The sequence below is a fragment of the Linepithema humile genome, chromosome 6, assembly GCF_040581485.1.
Source record: "Linepithema humile isolate Giens D197 chromosome 6, Lhum_UNIL_v1.0, whole genome shotgun sequence".
In the NCBI taxonomy this organism is placed as follows: Eukaryota; Metazoa; Arthropoda; class Insecta; order Hymenoptera; family Formicidae; genus Linepithema; species Linepithema humile.
Window position 1 is genome coordinate 106561 of NC_090133.1, and position 14442 is coordinate 121002.

A 14442-nucleotide genomic window follows, 5' to 3' on the forward strand; every position below is an offset into this window, starting at 1 on the left:
CCCACCCGCCCGCATGAAGCCCGACATGCGGCGGCTCACGCGCGGCGGCACGCCCCGAAAGCGCGCCCCCGGAAGGAGCTCCGTTCCAGCAATGGAATGCGGATTCCCCCGAGGAACGCGTCCCGACGCGGCCGCCGCCACCCTCACCACCACATGCCGGCCCGTAAACGGACCACAGGTCCCCACCCGGGCGGGCGTGAATGAGCATGAATGAAAGTGTATGTGTGCGCGTGTGATGTATGCGTGTGCGTGATTAATGAATGAATGTGTGTGTATATGCAGGACGGGAAACGGCATCCCACGCATCGCTGATGCTACAATGCGTGGGCGCCCCCCGCCGAATGCATGCGTGGCCCCCGACTTCCGAGCAGCTTCGCATCAGCGAAGGCGCCCAGACAGTACGGGGGCCAAGTGTGTGCGTGTGATGTATGTGTGTGTGAATGAATGCGAGGCACGGGGAGGGACGACCCCCGGCCGAGCACGCAGCGTCCGGGAACGACTGGGGGGGAGAGCTTACGCACCTCCCCCCCATCCACCAATGGTTTGATATCGGAGTTTTCCTTCTCCTAGGCCAACTGCCCACACAGGGCTAACGAGCTCGGCCTGCCCGGGTCTTTTTATAGAGGTTTTACCACCCTCGCGGCCCGTCCTAGCAAAGCTAGCACCGGCCCCCGGCCCCATTAACTGGGGTTACGGTATGAGTCACCACGCCCCCCCACGTGCCATGGGGGGCTCGACCGTTATGCCGGAACACCGGCGTGCTAACGAGGCTGGTCAGGCCCCGGATTTTTTCTCGAGGTTTACTCCTCTATCCCGGTGGAGTGAATAACACTCCTAACGGATCCAGGCATCCGGGCGATTGAAGTCAGGGCCGCCAACCCCTACCAGCGATTGGGACAAGTCCCTAAGGAGTCGCTGGGCTCCTCTTGTTCCCTCCAGCGAGGGAACTGTGCGCTCTTAGCACCACAAGACGACTCCAGCGAGCCGCCCCATGGTGAGCCCCTTCACCACGACAAGGTGGCGCACGACGAAGGGGAACCTAACCTAACCTTTTTTTTTTTTTTTTTTTTCTGGGAGGGGCAGGCCCCTCCCCGGGGGTGGGGAATCTTCCAAAGACACCCTCTGGCGTGCAATGGGAATATCCCTGCCAGAGGGTAGTGTTGGATTCGTCCGGAGGGGTGGTCTGCAACACCACCAGTTCCCCCGGACGCCTACCAACTAAACCCCACCCCCGTTGATTTGCCGTCAGCGGCCGTTATGGGGGGAGGCTGGGAACCGCAAACGCATACATCCAGCCATCCCCCCCGGCATGCCGGTTTCCCGGCATAAGAAAAACTTAGTGTGGGGAGAACTAAAGTTCTCCCCCCCCCTCGGTGCTACTCCAATTCCGGGCCGAGACCCGGTGGTCCACGCTGCGGGCGGCCCGCGTCCATACGCCGCGCCATAGCCGCCCGCAGGGGGCCAGAATCTTTGGGTTCGGTCAAACCTGACGACCCATTGGTCTCACTCCCAGGCCCGTGTGATGCCCTACCTAAGTCAGGCCGGGCCTGGAGGGACCTTGAACCATTGTGGCTCACCACCTCCGGCCTTACGGTCGGGGAAACGCAAGCGCCTTAACCCGCCTTCCGGAGGAGGGAACCCACTCCTCAAATGGCGCAATGGTGAGGGGCAGGGGAATTCCCCCCACCCCCCCCTTTTTGCTCTTTTTCCAAATCGGGGGGCATAATGCCCCCCCCTCTCTACTCACCAGTGGGGAAGGGTAGGGCAAGCCCTCATCCACCCCCACCCTCCTCAAAGCGGGCGGGGTTTTGTCCCCGTCCCGTCGTCCGTTGTGTGGCAAGGGGAGGGGCCCCCCCCGCGCCACACCCACCTATTTACCGCCTAGTGGGAAGGAGTAGTCGGACACCCCCCGACATCTCCCCTCCCCCCACCGGCCGAACATCCGACCCCTCCAACAGTAGGGGTTCGGGCGATTAGGCTTGGCTACGGAGGAGTCCTGAACATCCTTTCCGAGGAAAGCTTCCAGAGCGGGAACTCCTCCGCCAGCCTCTCGCCTATCCTCTCCAGTTCTCTGACCCCTTCCTCGTGGTCAGGGCCAGAGTACCCAGCCTCCATCGACCACCAACCGGCCTCCCGGGACGGGCGATGGAACACCAACTCGCCCGGATGCCGGTCCTCATAGATCCTCCAGAGAGCCCGCACCGCTCTCGTCATCCTTTCGGCAGAGGGGGGGGCCGAGTCGGGGGACCCCTCCCTCTCCCTCCGAGTGAGGGGCCTCCCCGTTTTCGGATCCCTCCACCTGTAGGCGACGCCGGCAGGGAACCAGATCCTCTCCCTGCGGCCCCCACTCCGCAGAGGGAGACGCCCCGCAGGGGAGGCAGCCTCCCCCACCTCGCGCTCCGTCACCATATCTCCTCCTTGGGCGGGAGGGGAGCCTTCGCTCACCCCTCCACCCATTCCCTCCTTCCCCCCCGCCTCGCCACCCTCCTTCTGGGAGGGGCGAGAGTGCCGGGGGGGGCTGTAATCCCCATCCTTCCCTCCCCTCTTGGGGAGGGGGGGGGGTGGGAGGAGTGATCCCGTGAACCTGCTTCACCGGGACCTCCCCCCCCGATCCCTCCGCCTGCATTTGGGGGGGCCCAGAGCACCCCCCCTCCGGCAGATCCCTTTCCTCATTTCCCGGGGCGGGTATGGGGCCCAGGTCTTTTCTGGTCCTCCCACCTCCAGCCCCGGCTTCCCTCCTTCTTCTCACAGGGGTGGGACATAGTGGGGGGCTCTCTGTAACCCCCCCACTCCCATCCCCCGCTACCTCCTTTACAGGTGCGGGAATCGGCCTCTCCCCGGTCTCCCCCGCCGGGGCATCCCAGGGGACCGTCCCCCACCCGCCAACCACCTCCATTGCCTGGGGTAGATCGGGAGAAAGGGCGACAACAGGGATGGAACCATCCCCTCCCTCTCCCCCGTCCCCCAGGACTTTATCCTCCTTATCCCCCCCCTTTGGGGGCACCGCAGGGGGTACGGTGGCTTCCCCCCCTTGGTTTCCTCCAATTCGGGGCCCAGATGAGGGGGCTGGTCCTCCCCTCGCCCCTCTTCCTCTCCTTTTCCTTCGTCCCACTCTAGGTGGGACGACCGGGCAGCTGCGACCACCTATTCGGTGGGCCGCACTCCTGCCCTCCTCCGCACAGGCCGGGCAGCTCGCCCTTCGTTGCGAGCATGCCCGGGCCATGTGCTCAGCTCCCCCGCAGTGGAGGCAGCAACCGCTACGCTCCACCGCTGAGGGGCACCTCCATCTTTCGTGCCCCCTGCGGAGGCACTTGAAACATCGAGGGGGGAGGGTGGAATCACCCTTCCCCCCTTTCTCCTCCTGACGGACGGGCTGCAGCCCCCCCTTCCTCCGTGTCTGCGTCCAGGCATCAACTTTGCCAGGCGCAGACACCCCCACCGTTTTGGAGGAGGGGGGCTTAGTACCCCTCCCTCCGGGATTTCCACCCCCTCCCTGCGGCACTTCTGTGCGCCCTCCGCGGATCTCCTCGATCACCACGAGGAGGACCCTCAAAAGTCTGTGGGCTTCTGCCCACAGTTCTCCATCCGCGGTAGCCATGTTGTTCAGGGCGCCCGCGTGGCACGCCCTGAACAGCCCGTCGAATGATGACGACAGGGGGGGCACCGGGACTGGATACCCCCCTCGCCGGCCTCTGGGGGTCCGACTCCCCTGAGGCGGTACAAAGGTCCTCTCTGTCGTCATTATTTTTATCATAAATTGTAATTTTTTAACAGAGTTTTCTTCTCCGGGTTTTTTATCGTGGTTTTCCTTCCACTAGGACGGTTGTCGACCAGAACTATCGAGCCCGTCCTGCCCGGGTCTTTTTATAGAGGTTGTTCCACCCTCGTAGCCCGTGTATGCAACAGTGCATACACCGGCCCCCGGCCCCAGACTTGGGGTTACGGTATACTGCGACTTATGTACTGTGGGGTTGCGCAACCCACCCACAGGGATCGTTCGGACCACACATTTTTAACGTCTCTGTGGCCATTCAGCCTTCGGCACGATACCTTCCACCTTGGCTTGAGACACCATCCTCGTCGTCCCGGACTCACACACACGAATCGGCGCGCACGCCTCACGGACCCCCGAAAAGCGACTGGCCCGCTCGGCGCACGCAATCGACCAGCCGGAGGGAGAACCCCCCCCGCCCACCCGCCCGCGTGAAGCCCGACATGCGCCGGCTCACGCGCGGCGGCACGCCCCGAAAGCGCGTCCCCGGAAGGAGCTCCGGTCCCGCAATGGAATGCGGATTCCCCCGAGGAACGCGTCCCGACACGGCCGCCGACACCCTCACCACCACATGCCAGCCCACAAGTGGGCCAAAGGCCCCCACCCGGGCGGGCGTGAATGAAAATGAGTGCGTGTAAGTGTGAGGAATGAATGTGAAAGTGTATGATGGTGAATGAGTGTATGTATGTGTATGCACTGCGGGAGATGGCAACCCATGCATCACCTCGATGCACGGGTGCCCCCCGCCGATGCATGCGTGACCCCCGACTTCCAAGCATCTTCGCTGCAGCGAAGTCGCCCAGAAAGTACGGGGGCCAAGTGTGTGCGTGTGATGTATGTGTGTATGAATGAATGCGAGGCACGGGGAGGGACGACCCCCGGCCGAGTATGCAAAGTCCGGGAACGACTGGGGGGGAGAGCTTGCGCACCTCCCCCCCATCCTCCAATGGTTTGATATCGGAGTTTTCCTTCTCCTAGGCCGACTGCCCACACAGGGCTAACGAGCTCGGCCTGCCCGGGTCTTTTTATAGAGGTTTTACCACCCTCGCGGCCCGTCCTAGCTAAGCTAGCACCGGCCCCCGGCCCCATTAACTGGGGTTACGGTGTGAGTCGCCACGCCCCCCCACGTGCCATGGGGGGCTCGACCGTTATGCCGAAACATCGGCGTGCTAACGAGGCTGGTCAGGCCCCGGATTTTTTCTCGAGGTTTACTCCTCTATCCCGGTGGAGTGAATAACACTCCTAACGGATCCGGGCCTCCGGGCGATTGAAGTCAGGGCCGCCAACCCCTACCGGCGAATCGGGCAAAAACCCTTGGGAGGTCGCCGGACCCCCTTTCCCCCCATTGGGGAAGCGTGTGCTCCCACTATCCCCGCAGAAGGAAACGCGCGCTCTTAGCACCCGCACCACCAGCAACCTAGTGGCACGGGTGAGCCCCCTCACCACGTCAAGGTGGCGCACGACGAGGGGGAACCTAACCTAACCTTTTTTTTTTTTTTTTTTGTTCTGGGAGGGGCAAGCCCCTCCCCGGGGGTGGGGAATCTTCTAAAAGACACCCTCTGGCGTGCAATGGGAAAAATCCCTGCCAGAGGGTAGTGTTGGATTCGTCCGGAGGAGTGGTCTGCGACACCACTGCTCCCCCGGACGCCTACCAACTAAACCCCACCCCCGTTGATGTGCCGTCAGCAGTCATATGGGGGGAGGCTGGGAACCGCAAACGCATACATCCAGCCATCCCCCCTGACGAGCCGGTTTCCCGGCACACAAAATCATGGGGAGAACATAAGTTCTCCCCCCCCCTTTCTGCGCTGCTCCACTCCGGGCCGGGGCCCGGCGGCCCACTCTGCGGGCGGCCCGCGTCCCTATGCCGCGCCATAACCGCCCGCAGGGGACCAGAATCTTTGGGTCGGTCGCAACGGCCGACCCGTTGGTCTCACTCCCAGGCCCGTACGATGCCCGACCTAGATCGGGCCGGGCCTGGGGGGACCTAATAGTTAGTGGCTCACACTTCCTCCGGGCTTTGTGGTGGGAGCGCCTAGGCACATATTCCCACCGTCCGGAGGAGGGAGCCCACACCGAGAATCGAGCGGTGATGTGGGGCAGGGGCACGCCCCTACCCCTCTCTCGCTCAGCTCCTGTGTTGGGGGGCTCATTGCCCCCCCTAAAACCTTTGGTGGCTCACTCTTCCTCCGGCGGGAGGCGTAAAGCGCCTTAACCCGCCCTCCGGAGGAGGGAGCCCACTCCTCACATGGAGCGGTGGTGAGGGGCAGGGGCTAGCCCCCACCCCCCACCCCTTCGCTCTTTTCCTAAATCGGGGGGCATAATGCCCCCTTTAAACTCACCAGTAGGGGTGAGAAGAGGGCAGGCCCTCATCCCCCCCAACCTCCTCAAGGCGGGCGGGGTTTTGTCCCCGTCCTGTCCTCCATTACGTGGCAAGGGGGGGGCCGACCGCCCGTCCGCCACCCCGCCCCCCCAGGCCGGGCCCCCCATTCTAGCTCCAGCCCCGCCTCACCCCGGGGCCGCACGTGGGGCTCCACCGGGTTCACCGGAACCGTCGCACAGGCCGCGCGTGGGGCTCCAGGACCCAAACGACGATCCCCCGGCGAGCACATCCCACTTCCCGGGGGGCGGGAGCCCCTGCTGCGAGGAGCCGAGGATGGGGGGCCGGGGCAGCAGCACCGCGGCAGTCCCCCCCGCCACTCTCCACGAGAGGGGGGGTCATTGATTGCACCCCCCTCTTTACTCCTCTAAAGCGAACGCAGGAGGGGTGAGGTACCGGGAAAAGGGCATATCCCCTAATCCCCCCACCCCTCTGCATCCTTCCTCCCCTCACCGCCCTTATTTTCCCCCACTATTGGGGGGGGTGGTGCTGCCGTCGCCGGGGACTGTCCTGGAGTCGCCGGGCATTGTTCCCGCGACTCCACCTCCGCGAGAGGAGGGTTGGTGGGCGGGAGAAGGGGGGGACCCCCCCTCCTTCTTAACTCTCGCCCCCCCCCTCTCGATCCTCCCTCCCCCTCCACTTTCCCCCGATCCTGGGGAAGGGGAGCCACTTGCCGCTTTTGGAGGCGGCCGCAGGGGCACCGGTTCATATCCCGGCGGCATTAACTCCGCCGTGATTCCCCAGTGCGGAAATGCCTGGGCCGTCTCCGCGGCCCATCTCTTTAGCACTCCGGTCCCCTCCCTATTGTTGGGACCGGAGTACCACACATCCACTACGGGGTCCACCCATCCCGGGTTTAGACGCCCCTGGTTGATGTGGTCGGCGTCGAGGCCAGCCTCGCCCCACATCAACCGCAACCTCTTCCGGAACTCCCGAAAGGATGGAGGGGGGCCCTCCGCCCCCCCCCCCGATCCGGAACTCCCCCTCCTTTTTCCCCTCCACCGGAAGATGACAACTCTGGGGACGGTGCAGTCCTCACAGTCACACCGCTCCCCATGCGCATCCCCCGGCGGTGGGCCACCTTCATCCTGGGGGGAGGCGACCCCTACATCCTTCGCCTCCACCCCCATTTTCCCTCCTCTGTTAGAGGGTGGGCATTTACCCTCCCTCCCGGCCTCTCCCTTCGGCCCCTCACTCCTCCCCACAGTCCCCTCCTTCCGGAAGGGTTGGGCGGGGCTGTTACCCCCCTCCTCCCTTCCCTCCTTGGGGAGGGGAGGGGTGGGAGGAGCGGCCCCATCTATTCTCCTCACCACCGGGACCAGCTCCATCCCCCCCCTCCTCAAGTCCTCTGCCCGAATTGGGAGGGGCCCCGAGCTCCCCCCATCAGGCTGACCCTTTCCCTCCTTCCCCGGGGGGGGGATGGGACCCCGGCCTCTCTTGGCCCCCCCACCCCCAGCCCCGGCTTCCATCCTCCGTGCAGGGGTGGGGCAGAGCGGAGGGCCCCCAGTGGCCCCTTTCTCCCCATCCCCTGTCTCCTCCCTTACCACCACCCCGCCACCCTCCCCCTCCTGAGAGGGTTGAGGGGGCTGGGGGGGGCCAGTACGTCCGTCCCCCCTTCCCTTCTTGGGGAGGGGAGGGGTGGGAGGAGTAATCCCGTGAACTTGCTTCACAGGGACCTCCCCCCCCGGTCCTTCTGCCTGCATTTGGGGGGGCCCAAAGCTCTCCCCCACAGGCAGGTCCCTTCCCTCCTTTCCCGGGGCGGAGATGGGGCCCCGGTCTTTCCTGGCCCTCCCACCTCCAGCCCCGGCTACCTCCATCCTTCTCACAGGGGTGGGGCAGAGTGGGAGGTTCTTAGTAACCCCCCTCCCCCCATCCCCCGCCACCTCCTTTACGGATGAGGGAATCGGCTTCTCCCCGGCCTCCTTCGCCGGAGCGCCCCAGGGGACCGTCCCCCACCCGTCATCCACCTCCATTGCCTGGGGTGGATCGGGAGAGAGGGCGACAACGGCGATAGGACCATCCCCCCCCCTCCCCCCGCCCCCCAGGGCTTTATCCTCCTTATCTCCCCCCATTGGGGGCACCGCGGGGGGTACGACGGTTTTCCCCCCTCGGTTTCCTCCAATCAGGGGCACAGATGAGGGGGCTGGTCTCCCCCTCGCCCCTCTTCCTCCCCTTTTCCTTCGTCCCACTCTAGGTGGGACGACCGGGCAGCTGCGGCCACCTATTCGGTGGGCCGCACTTCTGCCCTCCTCCGCACAGGCCGGGCAGCTCGCCTTACGTTGCGAGCATGCCCGGGCCATGTGCTCGGCGCCCCCGCAGTGGAGGCAGCAACCGCTGCGCTCCACCGCTGAGGGGCACCTCCACCTTTCGTGCCCCCTACGGAGGCACTTGAAACATCGGGGGGGGAGGGTGGAGTCACTCTTCCCCCCTTTTTCCTCCTGACGGGCGGACTGCGGCCCCCCCTTCCTCCATGTCTGTGTCCAGGCATCAATTTTGCCTGGCACGGACACCCCCACCGTTTTGGAGGAGGGGGGCTTAGCACCCCTCCCTCCGGGATTTCCACCCCCTCCTTGCAGCACATCTGCGCGCCCTCCGCGGATCTCCTCGATCACCACGAGGAGAATCCGCAATATTCTGTAGGCCTCCGCCCACATTTCTCCATCCGCGGTAGCCATGTAGTTCAGGGCGCCCGCGTGGCACGCCCTGAACAGCCCGTCGAATGATGACGACAGGGGGGGCACCGGGACTGGATACCCCCCTCGCCGGCCTCTGGGGGTCCGACTCCCCTGAGGCGGTAAAAAAGTCCTCTCTGTCGTCATTATTTTTATCATAAATTGTAATTTTTTAACAGAGTTTTCTTCTCCGGGTTTTTTATCGTGGTTTTCCTTCCACTAGGACGGTTGTCGACCAGAACTATCGAGCCCGTCCTGCCCGGGTCTTTTTATAGAGGTTGTTCCACCCTCGTAGCCCGCGTATGCAACAGTGCATACACCGGCCCCCGGCCCCAGACTTGGGGTTACGGTATGCTGCGACTTATGTACTGTGGGGTTGCGCAACTCACCCACAGGGATCGTTCGGACCACACATTTTTAACGTCTCTGTGGTCATTCAGCCTTCGGCACGATACCTTCCACCTTGGCTTGAGACACCATCCTTGTCGTCCCGGACTCAACACACAAATCGGCGCGCACGCCTCACGGACCCCCAAAAAGCGACTGGCCCGCTCGGCGCACGCAACCGACCAGCCGGAGGGAGAACCCCCCCCGCCCACCCGCCCGCATGAAGCCCGACATGCGGCGGCTCACGCGCGGCGGCACGCCCCGAAAGCGCGCCCCCGGAAGGAGCTCCGTTCCAGCAATGGAGTGCGGATTCCCCCGAGGAACGCGTCCCGGCACGGCCGCCGACACCCTCACCACCACATGCCAGCCCTTTAACGGACCAAAGGCCCCCACCCAGGCGGGCGTGAATGGGAATGAATGGATGTATGTGTGAGGTATGAATGTGAGAGTGTATGATTGTGGATGAGTGTGTGTATGTGTGTATGCAAGGCGGGAAGTGGCAACCCACGCATCACCTCGATGCGCAGGTGCCCCCCGCCGATGCATGCATGACCCCCGACTTCCGAGCATCTTCGCAGCAGCGAAGGCGCCCAGAGAGTACGGGGGCCAAGTGTGTGCGTGTGCGTAAATGTGTGTAAATATGGGCATGAAGCACGGGGAGGGACGACCCCCGGCCGAGCATGCAAAGTCCGGGAACGACTGGGGGAATAGCTTACGCACCTCCCCCCCATCCACCCACGGTTTGATATCGGAGTTTTCCTTCTCCTAGGCCGACTGCCCACACAGGGCTAACGAGCTCGGCCTGCCCGGGTCTTTTTATAGAGGTTTTACCACCCTCGCGGCCCGTCCTAGCAAAGCTAGCACCGGCCCCCGGCCCCATTAACTGGGGTTACGGTGTGAGTCGCCACGCCCCCCCACGTGCCATGGGGGGCTCGACCGTTATGCCGAAACATCGGCGTGCTAACGAGGCTGGTCAGGCCCCGGATTTTTTCTCGAGGTTTACTCCTCTATCCCGGTGGAGTGAATAACACTCCTAACGGATCCGGGCCTCCGGGCGATTGAAGTCAGGGCCGCCAACCCCTACCGGCGAATCGGGCAAACACCCTTGGGAGGTCGCCGGACCCCCTTTCCCCCCTTTGGGGAAGTGTGTGTTCCCACTATCCCCGCAGAGGGAAACGCGCGCTCTTAGCACCCGCGCCACCAGCGACCAAGTGGCACGGGTGAGCCCCCTCACCACGTCAAGGTGGCGCACGACGAGGGGGAGGGGACCTAACCTAACCTAACCTAACCTAACCTAACCTAACCTTTTTTTTTTTTTTTTTTTTTGTTCTGGGAGGGGCAAGCCCCTCCCCGGGGGTGGGGAATCTTCAAAAGACACCCTCTGGCGTGCAATGGGAACATCCCTGCCAGAGGGTAGTGTGGGATTCACCTGGGGCTCGGGTTACGAAGCCGAGACTTCACCCAGGCGCCTACCCACTAAACCCCACCCCCGTTGATGTGCCGTCAGCTGTCATATGGGGGGAGGCTGGGAACCGCAAACGCATACATCCAGCCTTCCCCCCTGACGGGCCGGTTGCCCGGCGCAGAATTATTTTGGGGAGAACATAAGTTCTCCCCCCCCCCCTTTCGACGCTACTCAACTTCGGGTCAAGACCCGACGATCCGCACTGCGGACGGCCCGCGTCTGCACGTCGCGCCATGACCGCCCGCAGGGGACCAAAATCCTCGGGTCGGTCTGGAAGGGGCCGACCCGTGGGTCTCACTCCCAGCCCGTTTGTTTCCCGACCAGAGTCGGGCCGGGCCTGGGGGGACCTAACTAACTTTTTGGCCCCCCTCCTCCGGACTTGTGGGCGGTAAGCGCAATGCGCATAATTCCGCCGTCCGAAGGAGGGAGCCCCTCTAACATGAAGCGAGGGGGTGTGTCCGGGGCAAGCCCCCTCCACCACTCCCGCTCGCCTTATAACTGTGAAGGGCATATGCCCTTCCTATTCCGCACTGTCTGTGCCCTTTCTGCTTCTTGGCCCCGGTTTACCCGGTGGTAGCCTTGAAGCAGAAAGGGCCCGCACCTTCATGGGCATCTGAAGGGGGGGACTAGTTTCCTCCCCTCCAGTCCCCCTTGGACGCTTCTCTGCCGGGGTGCGGGAGGGCCCAGCAGCCCGGTCCGACCCCTCCGACCTCAGGACTCTCCTGGTACCGGCCCTACTGGGACCAGGCTCAGGAGATCCCCTCTCCGGGGTTCCCACTTCCCCTGGGGAGGCTGGGCCCGGGCCAGTAGGCTCGGTAACCCCACCCCCAGGGGGGGGAGCAATATTGCCCCTTCCTGGAGGAGCTCTGGGCGCAGGGGGGATCGGAGTACATTTCTCCGACCCCGCCCTGTGATCCGCCTTCCTCCCCGCGGTGGCACAGATGGGGCAGTGGGCTGGACGCACACAATTTGCCCCCCTGTGCCCCCCCTCCCCGCATTGGAAGCAGCTTGCGGCCCGGTCCTCTCTGGACGGGCACCTCCGCTGCGTGTGCCCACGCGCGAGGCAGCGGAAGCAGCGGGCCGGTCTGTCCGCCAACAGCTCCGCCCGTACGGAGAACCACGCTCCCACGGTGATCCTCCCTGCCTCCGCTACCCTTACTGCCACCCTGGCCGGACATTGCACCCACACTGTGCGTAGCCTGCGCACAGCGGGGCGCAGCGGGCCCACTCGAATCTCCGATTCGGAGCATCCGCCCTTGGCAGCAATTGCCTGGCGGATCTCCTCCTCGGAGATCGACTCTTCCACTCCCTTGAGCCGGAGGTCAAGGCGTTTAGCCGGCCTCGTGACCCTGATGCCCTCAAAGTCCTCCCTGAGGGTCATCTGGAGGACCGTGGTCAGGCGGTCCGCCCTTGCCTCGGCCTCCGGCCCCCCCCCTGGTATCTCCAATAGGAGACCCCCACCACCGTGAGCTCCCCTGGCACTGATCTTGTCAATGCCAAGGTCGCTCAACTTTATCTTCCGCCTCGCGGCGGTCAATGCTCCGGACAGATTATCCTGTCCCGCCAGCATGACCGCCGCGGAGCGAGGGAGGCGTTTCCTCGCCTCCCTGGCAGCGCTCCTCCCGGGTGCCGCCCCCATGGGGGCCACCCTTTGCGATGCCTGCCCAGACCGGCTCGGGGGAGCGGGGGGACCAGGTCCCGCCCCCTTTTTCCCCGTCTTCCTCTTCTTCCCGGCGACGATAGTCCACTCATTGGGAGCCACCGCCGCCGGGGTGCTGCTCCCTTCCAGGGGGGGGCCCATGGCGATGGCGGGAGACCCCGGTGTGGGTTGGGGAACATCCCCACTCCCCCGAGGGACCGCCATCCCCTCTCTCTCCTTCCTCTTCTTCTTCCTCCCCCCGTTGCCTCGAGCTACCACCCCAGTGGGGGGCATCCGAGGGCGGGAAGAGGTAGGGACTGTAGGAGGGGGAGGCATCGCTACCTTCTCCTCCAGCCCCCTCAGTCGCTCGCCGAACCCATTTAGGGTGTCGGCAATCCCCGCCAGGCTCGCCGCAATCTGCGGGTCGCCCGACGGGGGGGGGCGAGGGGACCAAGCCCCGCCCCCATCCCCCTCTACCGTGGCGTTTCCCCCTGCCGGGCCAGGGCTAGGGGGAGATCCCGCCACCACCGGTGAGACCGGCCCCTCCCCAGCACGGAGGTTAGCGACCTCCGCCTGTAGTTTGCGGACACGGCGCCGGAGACGGTCATTTTCTGACCTATGGGACTCCATGTCCCTCTCCAACGCCGTGACCCGCTCGCGCCAATAGCCGGGGTCCCCGCCCTCAGAGGCCCGCCCGGCCAACGTCCGAACGGTCTCCCTGAGGACGTATACCCCGAATTTCAGCTTGCCACTGAGCTCGCCCTTTAGCCCAGTGGCCCGCTGGCGCACTTCCTCCATGGAGAGGAGCACCCCGTCAATACTCACAAGCAGTTCTTGGGAGGTGCCCCTCTCCATCCGGCAGATCGTCTCGTCCGCCCTCCTCTTTTGAGGGCCGGTGAACACCGGCGGCACTATCTCCGGCAGGGGAAGCCCCCCAACCGTATTACCGGGTGCGGACAGCGCGGTGCCCTCCGCCGCACTGCCCGCCGTCGATGTCCCAACTGTGGTCCCGGCATACTCCCCGTCCGAGTCGGTGTCCGACGGTAGCTGCGGGGGGGGCCTGAAAGGGCCCGATCCATCCTTGCGGGGCCTACCCCGCCCTTTACGGAGCAACCGCCGCCTATCCTCCGCCTCTCTTCTCGGAGGCAGTGCCCGCACTTGTCCCGGCCTGGGGGGGGGGAGTTGCTTCCCCTCAGGGGGTCCCTCACCCCTGCTCCCCAAAAGCTCCTCCAACTGGAGGCCCTCCACCATGGTTCGGGGGTCCGAATCCCTCCCCACTTCCGTCTCCTCTACGCAGGAGTCACCACCGATAGCCAACTCTACCGCGGGGCTCGGAGTCAACCCCGCGGCAGGCCCTTCGTCAGATAACGACGCGGTGGGGGCAGGGACTATACCCCCTTCCGCGCCGGCAGCTGGGTTACCGACCCCCTGCTGCGGTAATTTCATTTTCCCACCTGACATGCCGTTCATTATATTAATTTGTTCACAGAGTTGTTTTCTCCGGGTGTATTTATCGTGGTTTTCCTTCCACTAGGACGGTTGTCGACCAAGACTAACGAGCCCGTCCTGCCCGGATCTTTTTATAGAGGTTGTATCACCCTCGCGGCCCGTGCAAGCTCCATGCAAGCACCGGCCCCCGGCCCCATTAACTGGGGTTACGGTATGAGTCTCCACGCCCCCCCTCGTGCAGTGGGGGGCACGACCGTTATGCCGGAGCACCGGCGTGCTAACGAGGCTGGTCAGGCCCCGGATTTTTTCTCGAGGTTTACTCCTCTATCCCGGGGGTGCGTTTTCCAAAAACACACCTATCGAGTCCGGGCACCCGGGGGTTTGGAATCAGAGTCCCCGTCTCCTACCAGCGAGTGGGATAGTACCCTGACGAAGTCGCTGGACTCCGCACGGCCCCTCCCAAACGAGGGAGCCGTGAACCTACCGAGGGGGTGGGGGAGTGAGAGAGCCGCTATCTCCCATCCCCCCATCCCTACGTTGACGCACCAACAGCGTCCGGGCACGGGGGAAGTGGTCTGGCTCGACCACCCCCTCGGCCCCTCCTTCTCCTCTCCAGGGCAGAGGTCGAACCCCCCTCTCCCCGCCTCTCCCTCTCGGCCTCCTCCTTCCGGGACATAA

At 64.4% G+C, this 14442-nt stretch overlaps 2 protein-coding genes across 6 annotated transcripts in view; both read right to left on the reverse strand.

Moving 5' to 3' along the window:
* LOC137000480 (uncharacterized) overlaps positions 1–14442 on the reverse strand; it is a 62124-nt gene that overhangs the window by 35909 nt on the left and 11773 nt on the right. Inside the window, exon 2 of one of the 5 annotated variants that reach the window (XR_010890702.1) lies at positions 1–1039. The exons of 3 other annotated variants lie outside the window; for them this stretch is intronic. The gene's annotated coding sequence lies outside the window, so the exon portion shown is untranslated. Of the gene's footprint in view, positions 1040–10472; positions 10506–14442 lie in introns of those variants that run through there. One more of the 5 variants, XR_010890706.1, reaches the window with a different exon arrangement.
* On the reverse strand, positions 4269–13065 carry LOC137000481 (collagen alpha-1(I) chain-like). The gene is made up of 2 exons (XM_067357077.1): positions 10481–13065; positions 4269–5246 (listed from the first exon to the last, which is right to left on the reverse strand). Exon 1 carries the CDS (start codon positions 12943–12945, stop codon positions 11197–11199), a length of 1749 nt encoding a protein of 582 aa, XP_067213178.1. The 5' UTR covers positions 12946–13065; the 3' UTR covers positions 4269–5246; positions 10481–11196.

Excerpts from the sequence above, each read along its gene's own strand:
- LOC137000481 (XM_067357077.1), bottom strand. The coding sequence starts at position 12,945 with ATGGAGTCCCATAGGTCAGAAAATGACCGTCTCCGGCGCCGTGTCCGC.